The sequence below is a fragment of the Triticum dicoccoides genome, chromosome 5A (assembly GCF_002162155.2).
Source record: "Triticum dicoccoides isolate Atlit2015 ecotype Zavitan chromosome 5A, WEW_v2.0, whole genome shotgun sequence".
Lineage (NCBI taxonomy): Eukaryota > Viridiplantae > Streptophyta > Magnoliopsida > Poales > Poaceae > Triticum > Triticum dicoccoides.
Genome location: NC_041388.1, coordinates 242,240,696 through 242,252,539, shown reverse-complemented (window position 1 = coordinate 242,252,539; position 11,844 = coordinate 242,240,696). Strand labels below are relative to the sequence as shown.

General features: G+C 49.8%; 2 protein-coding genes across 3 annotated transcripts; one reads left to right on the top strand and one right to left on the bottom strand.

The window, feature by feature from the left end:
* The first annotated feature begins 1,556 nt into the window (after nt 1–1,556).
* LOC119300801 (probable methyltransferase PMT24) lies at nt 1,557–5,423 on the top strand. Its single transcript, XM_037577686.1, has 4 exons — nt 1,557–1,830; nt 1,922–4,400; nt 4,486–4,758; nt 4,832–5,423. Exons 2-4 carry the CDS (start codon nt 1,966–1,968, stop codon nt 5,241–5,243), a joined length of 3,120 nt encoding a protein of 1,039 aa, XP_037433583.1. The 5' UTR covers nt 1,557–1,830; nt 1,922–1,965; the 3' UTR covers nt 5,244–5,423.
* Nucleotides 5,424–5,554: 131 nt separating this feature from the next.
* On the bottom strand, nt 5,555–11,580 carry LOC119300802 (DEAD-box ATP-dependent RNA helicase 27-like). Of its 2 annotated transcripts, XM_037577688.1 has the most exons (13): nt 11,133–11,580; nt 10,753–10,938; nt 10,172–10,357; nt 7,929–8,012; nt 7,774–7,815; nt 7,594–7,683; nt 7,415–7,513; nt 7,214–7,348; nt 7,089–7,127; nt 6,904–7,008; nt 6,757–6,825; nt 6,547–6,672; nt 5,555–5,987 (listed from the first exon to the last, which is right to left on the bottom strand). In XM_037577688.1, the coding sequence occupies exons 1-13, from the start codon at nt 11,463–11,465 to the stop codon at nt 5,805–5,807; spliced, it is 1,677 nt and encodes a 558-aa protein (XP_037433585.1). In that variant the 5' UTR covers nt 11,466–11,580; the 3' UTR covers nt 5,555–5,804. The 2 variants fall into 2 exon arrangements, with proteins under 2 accessions (XP_037433585.1, XP_037433584.1); XM_037577687.1 differs by having other exon boundaries at nt 7,214–7,513; nt 11,133–11,579.
* Nucleotides 11,581–11,844: the final 264 nt, after the last annotated feature.

Genomic DNA, 11,844 nt, shown 5'->3' with positions numbered 1-11,844 from the left:
CTCCTCGACTTCCACCCCTAGCACCTCCTCCACCCCTGCCTGCGTTCGTCCAACACCCTCTCCCCCCATAGTATTACCACTAATCGGTCCTCCCGACCAGTGAAGCCAGTCCCCCCATTCACATAAACTCAGGTCGTGCGTTCCGTCCCCGCATTCCTCCACAATATGCCCCATACGACCGCAAAAGAAACAAAAGTCCGACAGCTTCTCATAGAACACTGGATATTTTTTCCTTTCCTTCAAAGTGATTGGGACGAACCTGACGAGAGGTTTTGTAACATTCACAAAGACTCGCACCCTCAGGCAGCTCGCCGGATTGATCTTTCCTTCATTTACTACCACTGTAAACGGTGGATCTCCGACCTTCTTCGCCACCCTCTCTGCCAACTCCTTCTTCCTAGTCAACCCATCAGGTAAGCCTTTGATTCTTGCCCACAAAGGAAACATATTAAGAGCGTAGTCTGAAACATTGGTGAATCCATCATATTCTACCAGCACCACCGGATCTCTCCGAAACTGCCATGGCCCCCCTTCCATCACGCGCTTCCAATCGCCCAAACAATGGCACTGAGCCCAGAATAGGTTAGGCCCCTTGATGTTGAAAGTTACCCCCTGTGCACAGGCCCAAGCATTGCGCATCGAGTTCAGCAGGGCAGCATGACTAAACGGACGCATGGTATGAACCCTAAACAGCGCTAGCCATCGAACATCTTTGGTCAATTCATCCACCTCCCCTGACAAGTCCAAATCCTCCTCTTCTTCACCATGCAAATTGAGTCCTTCAAACGCATCCTCCGGGCTCGGATCCGGGCCATAATGATCCCAGTAACCCTGATCCTCGTCTTCCACATCCGCTTCCTTGTTTTTTGCCTCCTCCGCTCCCTCCGCAGAGTCCGCCAAGACCGGATCTTGCGGACCTTCAGCACCCAAGTCATCCGCCCTCTGCACCCCTTCCTCTCGTCCTGCGTCGTTCGACCCTACTCCTCCCTTCGCACCCCCCGAAATCTCCATGCAGTCGTAGGATCAGCTTCGTTGCTCGCCTCCTGGGACGTCGATCGCACACGCGTGGTAGCAATCGCCGGTGGTCTGACGTAGAAACCCTAGACTTCAGCGTCGCCGCCGAAGGAAGAGGTGGACTCTAGGAAACCCTAGAGGAAAAAACTCACGCATGCTCACCTTAGTTGTTGGGTTTAGTGCTGGTAATAGCTGACATCGTACTGCCGTAGAAGTTATCGAGTAATTTCAGTTAGCTTGCTATATATGCTATGGGTACATTGGGGGTTCATCGCTTGTTCCGTCACCGTTGAGCTTGTTTAGGCTCTGACACTAAATCAAGGCTAGGTCGGGCTTCGTCCAGTTGATGGATAGACATGCGCGCGATGTTTTTGCAACAAGAGGAAAATTCACCCGGAGTTTTGCATGGCAATGGATGTAGCCACAAAGGGCGTTCCGGGGAGAGTGGCGTTGGTGGTCGGTCACCCCCGTTTCTCCACACTTGGCGCCTCCTGCTACTCCTTTCCCCTCCACCCAATAAAAAGAGCAAGGGACGAGGAGATGCATGCGTGCTTGCTTTGCATGCCCCATTGCTTCTTGTTGAGAAATAGAAAGGGTTCCGGTAGATCCATTTCAAAGACTTTCATTTCATAATCCATCGCTACCTCTCCAAGCAAAGCGCGCACAAAGCTCGAGGTCGATCTGCAGGCGCGGCGGTGCACGTATATATATCTTGCTGCCGGCGGGAACGAGGCACCCTTCTCGTTCGCCGTCGAATTCGACGCCCGCCGGCACCGGAGCGGCCGATCCGGCGATTCATCGTGCCCGGTCATTGAGGTGCGTCGCCGTTCCAAGACATCTCATGTCGTTTCTTCACATTTGTCCGATCGTGCACGTTTGATTCTTGTTTCTTCACATGATAAGCCAGGCCTAGCGCATGAGCTAGCTGGAACGAGAGCTAAGAAAGGGAAAATGCCGTTGTTTGATCGAGATCGCTACCAGAGGCTGCCGCTCGACGTCGGCGGCGGTGGCGCCCGGCGGCCCGCGTCGTCCTGCGCCACAGCCACGGTCGTCCTCTTCGTGGGGCTCTGCCTCGTCGCCGCGTGGCTGATGGCGCCCACGAGCCACGTCCCGATGGGCGTCTCACCGGACAAGGCCGGGGAGGACACGGACGTCGGCTTGACCCGCAGCGTCGTCAAGGGTGCCGACGCCGACATGACACAGACAACAGACAAGGCTGCCAAGGAGGAGGACGACGGTCCGGCCGTGCAAACGACGGAGGTCGACCAGAGCGCAGAGACGACGGATGCCGATGCCAACAGCGCCACCGCAGGCAAGCCCGACGGCGACACCGTAGCCGGGGCCGAGTCGCCGTCCAAGAACCTCACACCCTCTCACGACAGCGGCATGACGGAAGGCGGGGATGTGGCCAAGCCGGAGGAAGACCCCGACAAGAATGTCCAGAATAACACGGAGGAGGCGACGACCGACAAGGGCGCCGAGGATGTGTCGACAGGCACGAACCAGAGCGGCGGCAACAATACCGAGCAGGACACGGAGGAAGCGACGACCGACAAGGGCGCCGAGGAGTCGACAGGAACGAAGCAGAGCGGCAGCAACAACGCCAAGCAGAACACGGAGGAGGCGACGACCGACAAGGGCGCCGAGGATGCGTCGACAGGCACGAACCAGAGCGGCGGCAACAACGCCGAGCAGAACACGGAGGAGGGGACGACCGACAAGAGCGCCGAGGATGCGTCGACAGACACGAACCAGAGTGGTGGCAACAATGCCGAGCAGAACACGGAGGAGGCGACGACCTACAAGAGCGCCGAGGATGCGTCAACAGGCACAAACCAGAGCACGGAGGAGGCACCAAAAGACACGACGGACACCGGTGACCAGGTTGATAAAAGCTCCGGCACTACAGAGACCGGCGGCCAGGGCGAGAAGAACGTCGAGGCGGCGCTGACCGAGAAGAAGGCTGAGACAGAGGATAACATCACCAACAAGAACGCCGAAGAGACGCCGGCCTACGCAAAAGAAGCTGGCGACGACGGTATGGAGAAGAACCAGACGGCCTTCGACGACCGGACCGGCGACGATGCGGCCACCGGCGCTGCATCCAAGAACCAAACGTTCGTCGACAAGAACGACAGACCCAGGAACCAGACATCTACAACTGTAGATGACACACTCTCTGAAGAAGACGGAATGGTTCTAACGAACAGTAGCACCACCACCCAAGGCGAAGACGAGAGGCCAGTGACGGAGCCGGTGACCGGCGGCGACGCAGAAACGGCGGAGCTGCTGCCGAGCGGGCAGGCGGAGCTTCTCAACGAGACGACGACGGCTGAGCAGGACGTCACGTTCCCGACACAGGCGACGGAGTCGACCGAGGAGAAGGCGCGAAACAGCAGGAAGAAGAAGGAGCACCAGAACAACGGCAATGTGGTGGTCGTCGTCGGCGAGTCGTCGACGGAGGAGGCATCGTACGTGTGGAAGCTGTGCAACACGAGCGCCGGCGCGGACTACATCCCGTGCCTGGACAACGAGGCGGCCATCAAGGGCCTCAAGAGCAACAAGCACTACGAGCACCGCGAGCGGCACTGCCCGTCCCCAGCGCCGTCATGCCTGGTGCCGCTGCCGGAGGGCTACCGGCAGCCGATCCCGTGGCCGGAAAGCCGCGAGAGGATCTGGTACAACAACGTGCCGCACACCAAGCTGGCGCTGTACAAGGGGCACCAAAACTGGGTGAAGGTGTCCGGCGACGGCGAGCACCTGGTGTTCCCGGGCGGCGGCACGCAGTTCCTGAACGGCGCGTCGCACTACATCGACGTGATCCAGGAGGCGCTCCCGGCGGTGGCGTGGGGGACGCGCAGCCGCGTGGCGCTTGACGTCGGCTGCGGCGTGGCAAGCTTGGGCGGGTACCTGTTCGACAAGGACGTGCTGGCCATGTCCTTCGCGCCCAAGGACGAGCACGAGGCGCAGGTGCAGTTCGCGCTGGAGCGCGGGATCCCGGCCATCTCGGCTGTGATGGGCACGAAGCGGCTCCCCTTCCCCGGCGGCGCCTACGACTTGGTGCACTGCGCGCGGTGCCGCGTGCCGTGGCACATCGAGGGAGGCAAGCTGCTGCTGGAGGCGAACCGGCTGCTCCGGCCCGGCGGGCTGTTCGTGTGGTCAGCGACGCCGGTGTACCGGAAGGACGCGGAGAACGTGGGGATCTGGCAGGCCATGGCTGCACTGACAAAGTCCATGTGCTGGGAGATGGTGACGAGGACGAGCGACACGGTGGACCAGACCGCCATGGTCATCTTCAAGAAGCCGTCCAGCAACGAGTGCTACAGCAAGAGGAGCCGGGCGGAGCCGCCGCTGTGCGAGGAGTCGGATGACCCCAACGCCGCATGGTACTACCAATCAAGGCCGCATGCGCACGATTTTTCTTCATGAATCGCTTGCTCTCATGCTTGTTGCACTGCAATTGCATGGCAGGAACATAACGCTGCAGGCGTGCATGCACAGAGTGGCCACCGAGGCAGCGGCGCGAGGCTCGCGGTGGCCGGAGCAGTGGCCGGAGAGGCTGACGGCGGCGCCCTACTGGCTGAACGAGAGCCAGGTGGGCGTGTACGGCAAGCCCGCGGCGGATGACCTGGCGGCGGACACGGAGCACTGGAGGGAGGCGGTCAACAGCTCCTACCTGAGCGGCATGGGCATCGAGTGGAAGAACGTGAGGAACGTCATCGACATGCGATCCGTCTACGGCGGGTAAGCCCTTTCCTTTCCTCTCATTGTGTTGAAGGAGGAGCATGCATGACATGGAGATGGCTTGATCGATCAGGTTGGCGGCGGCGCTGCGGGACATGAAGGTGTGGGTGATGAACATCGTGCCGGTGGAGTCGCCGGATACGCTGCCCATCATCTACGAGCGCGGGCTGCTGGGGATGTACCACGACTGGTGCGAGTCCCTGAGCACGTACCCGAGGTCGTACGATCTCGTCCACGCCGACCATCTCTTCTCCAAGCTCAAGTACAGGTGCAAGGTGAGGCTGGTGATGGCGGAGGTGGACCGGATCCTCAGGCCAGAGGGGAAGATGATCGTCCGTGACGACAGGGACACGGCCGAGGAGGTGGAGAGGATCGCCAAATCTCTGCACTGGGAGGTCCGGATGGCCGTGTCAAACCAGGGGGAGAGGCTGCTCTGCTTCCACAAGACCATGTGGCGACCCACCCAAGTCCAACCACTCGTCTAGGAACACCACCACTAGTACTTTGCAAACACATGAGTATCAGAGTATGGCAGCAATAACGAAAATAATCCTAGGATTCTTATTGTTCACAAGTTTTGCACTTGCTTGTACGACAAGGAAACAGTTAAGAACATTATCATGTCTGAAACTCAACACTCGATTTGTATGCCAAAATCTCACTAATGGCACTGAAAACTATGAACTCCCAAGAACATCTCCTTCCTCCAGGCAACAGTACTATATGAACGCAAAAAACTGAAGCAAACATCGGCTAAAGCACTTGCAATAACGGGGACTGGCTGACTGACTCTTTGTCTCTCAATCATCAATGCATTAAGCTAGTACATAAATCCATTCCACAGGAAAATTGCATCACACCCCAGTGCCATAATATCGAGCTAGTATCTAACAAAATCTTACACAGCAAAGAAGAGCCTTCCAGACTCTGCGTAACATTTGAGTTTACCGCAGAGACATCATAAAACACTCAAAGGCACGGTATCAATGTTTAACATTAGAGTTTACCATCATTACAGACCACTCAAAGGCTGGCTGGCCGGCCCTCTAGAATCTTGCGAATTGCCTGTTATCATCACCGCCCTTCCGTCCATAAGGATTTGCGGCATTGATACCATGCCTCCTCGCCCCACCATCCACTTTCCTTGTCTTCCGACGTTTAGAAGCGCTGCTCTCCAAGTCAAGGTTCACTTTTGGAGGGTTCTTAAAACAGAATGATGCTGCCACAGCCTGCCGCCACATAACAAGCAATTAGATATGTCAATCCATTTTCCTGCCAAGTCCAAAACTCTAACCATATACACAATTAACTCACTTCATGCTCATCAAACATCAACATTTATACAAGGTGACAACGAGAAATATCAGCTACTTCCCAGCTCACTCACTTCTAAACTAAGCCATCGAAAAAAGAGATTCTGAAAGTGCCAAAGGTGAACAAAATAAAGCAAAATGCCACTAGCACAGAGAGGATAAGGAAGACTAGTGCACAGCTGCCTCTACTCAACAGCTGAAATATTTAGGAAATGCAATGACAGCAAGACAAATTTCCTCCCACATACTAAAACGCGCAGTGGATTGTAAAGCAAAACAAAAACATACTCCCTCCGTCCGGAATTACTTCTCGCTGAAATGGATGTATCTAGATGTATTTTAGTTCTAGATACATCCATTTCTATCCATTTCTGCGACAAGTAATTCCGGATGGAGTAGTATACAAGTAAGAACTGGTGGTGCACATGAACCAAATACTGATGAGTCTTCAGAAAGAACTTGACAGCAATTATACCTTCATATCAAGATCATGAACATTAAAAATGTCCTTCATGGCGTGTGAGTTGTATGCCAAGATGTAGGATCTGTAGGCTTCTTTAGCTGACTGGTTTAGGAAGTAATTCTCACCAACGATGTTCTCCTGCCCAACAACTCAGTTAAAAATTCTGGGCATACTTTAAAAAATGGATTGAAATAATTTAATTATCATAAAAGATGCACTTACAAGGTGTGATTGTAAATTTGGCACATTCTTATTATTGAACTCGTATTCTGTGAGAGAAATCTTGGCTGCCTGCAGACACCATTACATATGTAGTTTCTGTTAACTGTAGAGAGACAGACAGACAGAGAGATCGTTAAAATTTATTACCTTCAGGTAAATAAGAAACTTCAGTTCTTGCGGCAACAAGAACAATAAGGCGCTTCCTTTGCCTTTTTCACCACGTGCAGTACGACCAACTCTGTGAATGTAATCCTAAAAGTCAAATTTGAATTCGTCAGTACAGTAAAAAGATAAGAGTAGAAAATGTAACTAGAACAGGTAGCATCACAAACCTTTGGTTCATCTGGAGGGTCATATTGCACAATATAATCCTAAACAAGGGCAATATCATTCAGTTATCAAGGAAAAGAAGAATTCGTTGCACTGGTTTCAATAAAATGTTAGTCAAAAACCTCACCACATCAGGAATATCAAGTCCACGTGCTGCCACATTAGTGCATAATAAGATGCCCTTTTCTGCCTTGCAGAAGTTAAAGAATGTTGTAGTTCGTTTCTGCTGTTTTTGTCTCCCATGGATATCTTCGCACCCTATCTGGAGAAAATTTAGAAGCTCGGCATGGAACTTTACTGAGCTACATGATGAAAAGAACACCATGACCTTCTTAGACTGTTTCTTTTTTAGGAAAGCATACAGAACCAAAAACCTCTTGTCGCTAGGAATGACACAATAGCCCTGCTGTAAGCCTTCCACGGTAGCCTGTAGGAGCATCATTGTTATTTTTACTATAGAAGTCCTCAATATAGAGAGGTGAATGGTGTGACAAATCATTTTCTTACATTTGATTTACCATCATCAACTGAGATATAAACAGGTTTTTCTTTCCTTTCTTCGTTTTTCTCAAATGACAACTTGGCAAAATCTTCAACCTGTGGATTAAAAATACCAGTAAATTCATGGAGACAGAAAAACGTCAAGAATCAACTTAAAAGTTGGGACTTCAGGACAAATCCACAAACCTCTTTAGTTTGTGTCGCAGAAAAAAGAACTGTCTGCCGATTCTGTGCATCGTTTATGGTGAATAAAAAGGAATAATGGTTAAATGTCAATAAAGTTGATAAACTGTGGTATGTATATCAAGTGAGAATTGTCAGACGGCTATATGAAAATATACCTGGGGAAGGCGTTTAAATATTTGTTTCATATCTTCCTCAAAGTTCTGCTCAAGAATGCGATCAGCTTCATCAATTATAAGACACTACAGAAAATAATAGATTGAGAGATGTCAGAGAGACAAATTAAGAGAGAAAGGGGTCAGGCTCTGCAATAATCACACAGCAATGGCACGACAAATCAAGAAGGCAAGCATTGCATATGCATAAATTAGCAGTCCACACTGCTAAAGTAAACAGCTGGCCTTGGACATAATCTTGTTGGTATGAATTCCGCCTTCCAAGTAAACTGTGTTCCCCTGCTGCGTGTTACAGTTAGGTCCAAGAGTCAAGTGTTTGGTGTAGGTTCTAAAGACACACTCTCCTCTTAAGAGTCAGCCTCCATACATTGGACACTCCAGCCTCTAATCCAAAAACCTTAGCATGACCTCACAGCTTGGAGGCAGACTCTATGTAATAAAATAACCAAGCAGCCCCAGCTGTCAGGTTGAGAAGGTTGGCAGACTTGGAGAATTATGCACAGGCTGAGAAGTACGTACTCCCTCCGTCCCATAATGTAAGACGTTTTTGCAAGCTAAAACAGCTTGCAAAAACATCTTATATTAGGGGACGGAGGGAGTATTTTTTAATCATTTGGGTTCATCTAAGAGGTGACCTCAGCCTCTATATATTGTGTGTTTTTTCACAAAGCTTAGAGGTAGTAAGCAGGGCCTGGTATAAAAGCAATGCTACCTCTAACACACTGCAAGTGCCCTTATGCAAATCAGAGAGGTGTCGGGGCCCTTCATCACGCTGCATCAGAGCTGACCATCTCCTTGCATTGCCTCGACAATATAACCTACTGTTAGGATGCTCAACTAAATCCCTTTATTAGCTGGCTATGGTCTTGATACCAGCATGGATATACTCTTAAGCACATAGATACCCACTTAATTTCTACTGAGCTATAATAGCCTAATGCACTAGCTTATAGGTTCTTAATTCAAAGATTGAAACTATTAAACTGATGGGGAACATATAGCATATATGATCTACTTACTCAAATGTATGTCCTGTAACTTTGGTTGAGATAGCTATTCTGCCCTATCTAAATTATCTTCACCACTCTCTCTCTCTCTCTCTTTCTCTACTCTTATATTGACAAAAACAGATATTCGACACTTGTGATAGTCTGCTTTTGCCATTCAGCAAGGCGTGGTCCACAGATCCTGACTCTTTCTCTTCCTTGATGAGTAGCAACTTGTGTGCAGCTAGTTTAGTTCAGATTTTGATTTATATTTTCAGTTTCTTTTTGTATGGACAATGCATGTGGTGTTTAGAAGATGACTCTGCAAACTTCATAGAAGATGCTATTTTTCCTGAGTGATGCATACACAACACAACCTAACTAAGGCATCTTAATAGAATAAGACATGCCTAATCATAATGGTTAGTAGTTTCTGAATTCTTAACTTTGTTTATTTGATACATGGAGGGATGAATACAGGTCTCTTCTTCCTTCAGGCCAGTCTAGCTTATTATGTTATCTCTTCAGTACATATATTGCTCATCTACTTTTAGTACTGATACTGTTTCTCTTTCCAATTTATGTCAGTTATGCAGCCAGCTTCAGCAGCTCTGTTAGGCACATCTTGCAGCCACGACAGGCATGCACGTGCAATGGAATAAATGATGCACGTGCAATGGAATAAATGAAAATCATATGTTAACTTGTTGGTTTAGAAATTGGGAACGGTGACACCAAAGTGCACAACCAAAACAGATAATGCAAATTTCAAATGATATTACATATGTTGATATGTGGTGTTAAAAAAAACATGTTACTCCATTGAGGGTCACCATTGGCCTTCGGCCTCCTACTATCTAGACAAAAACATGTTACTCCGTTGGGGGTCACCATTGGTCTTCGGCCTCCTACTATCTAGACAAATCTAAGACAAGTAATATGGATCGGAGGGAGTACTTTAGATGAGATTAAAGTTATGAAAATGTGCATTGATTTTTCTGTGGCATATACATTCCTGGATGTAATGTTTGGCCAAAGAAAGAGATGGGATTTTTAGGTCATGCATGAACAGAAGACGCGCACACGATGATGAATTATAGCTTTTCTTGAACCTCGTTTAGAAAATAAATTGATTTGTAACATTTCTGAGTAATCTAAGATAATGTTTTCTACACAAGTGAATTTGTAACAAATCTGCTCCTTTCCTTGACAGAAAGGCGGTGCATACTAGTTATTTACCTTTAGTCTCTTATATATGAAACCCTTGGTGTTTTGCAGATGATCCAACAGCCTGCCTGGTGTAGCTACTAACAAATTGACCCCCTTTGCAAGCTGGTCAGCTTCAGTTCTCCGGCCATTACCACCAATTACATATCCGAGGGTTTGTGAGTGATACTTCATCAATTCCTTGGCAACATTGTGTGTCTGGACCAAAACAAAAATACTTGTTATTAAGAACAGTGAAATACAAAAGTGCAGGGCTTTAAAAAGTTGACTATGGTAATTTGTTCAGTCTCGCTGTCGAAGTAATTTTGGACTAAACGATTTGTCAATATTATTAAACAGAATGAACAAAAGTACAAAAAGTTTCCACTAAAAAGCATATAGTAATCTAAAAAATGTAGTACAGCAAACAACCATGTCCACTATATTTATAAGACCATTCTTTTTCAACAAAGTATAAGCCTATATAAGTTGGCCCATCGGATTTCATTTTATCATCTTATACTCATGGTCAGAGTTTAGTGCTGAACAGTGCTAACACAGGTAAAACTGAACTGCGACAACTGTAGTAGCATGATTTCTCTAGGTAATCATACCTGTATGGCAAGCTCCCTTGTAGGGCAAACCACAATAACTCCTGTGCCATTCCTCGGCGAGAAATGCAGGTTATAGAGAAGCTCGATAGCCGGTATGAGGAACGCAAGGGTCTTCCCTGAGCCAGTCTTGGCAGCTCCCATCACATCCCTTCCTTCCAGCAGATGAGGTATCGACCGAGCTTGAATCTGCAAACACAAAAAGGAACAAGGAAATCATGTAGCCAGTCAACACATTTGCACAAAATTCAACATGTACTCCTACATAACACATATTTTGCTGAAACATACAGCACTTGTGTTCTATTATACGAGCTTTCACGGAGACCAGAAAAAACAAAACGAGCCGCGGGTTAAGTTGAATGGTAAGTTCGGGCACGCACCTGGGCGAGGTGGGTGTAGTTCATCTCCCTGATGGCCTTGGCGGTGAGCTCGGAGATGGGGAGCTCCGAGAAGAGCATGCTGGTGAGGATTCCCGAACCCTCCTTGTCCTTCTTCTTCTTTTTCTCCATTCCCGTCTCCTGCACCTCCTTGTCATGCTCATGGTGCTCGTCTCCTGCGTCCGACTGCTGCTGCGGCTGCGGCTGCTCCTCTTGGTTGAATTCGTCGGCAGCGGCGGCCTCGTGGACCGTCTCCTCCTGCTCGGAGTCCGACTCTGGCGGCGGGGCGACGGGTTTCCGCTTCTTGGAGGATTTGGAGGACTTGGCGGAGCCCATGGTGGCTGCGGCGGCGATGGCAAGGGGAGGCTCGACTTCTAGGGTTTAATGGGTGGGGTCTTCGCGGCGGGAGGTTTTGTGGAGAAGGGAATGGCACGGTCAGACTCGACTGGTTCTCGTTAGGTCTGAGTCGACGATATAAAGGTAACCGTCCGATACGGCTTATATACGCACCCCGATCGTTCGATCGCCCGGCAGTGCGTCCCCCTGGCCTCAGAGCCTTCTCGTGTACCGGGCCAGCCGTGGGCCACGGCACCGCGAGGAAATGGAGGCCTCTGGGCCTTCGGTCCACAGTGTAAGTTGCGTTCGTCCCTAAAAATGAAGGGCAGCTAGACGCAACGTTTTGGCTCTCCGGTGCATTTGCATCCAAGGTGAGCAT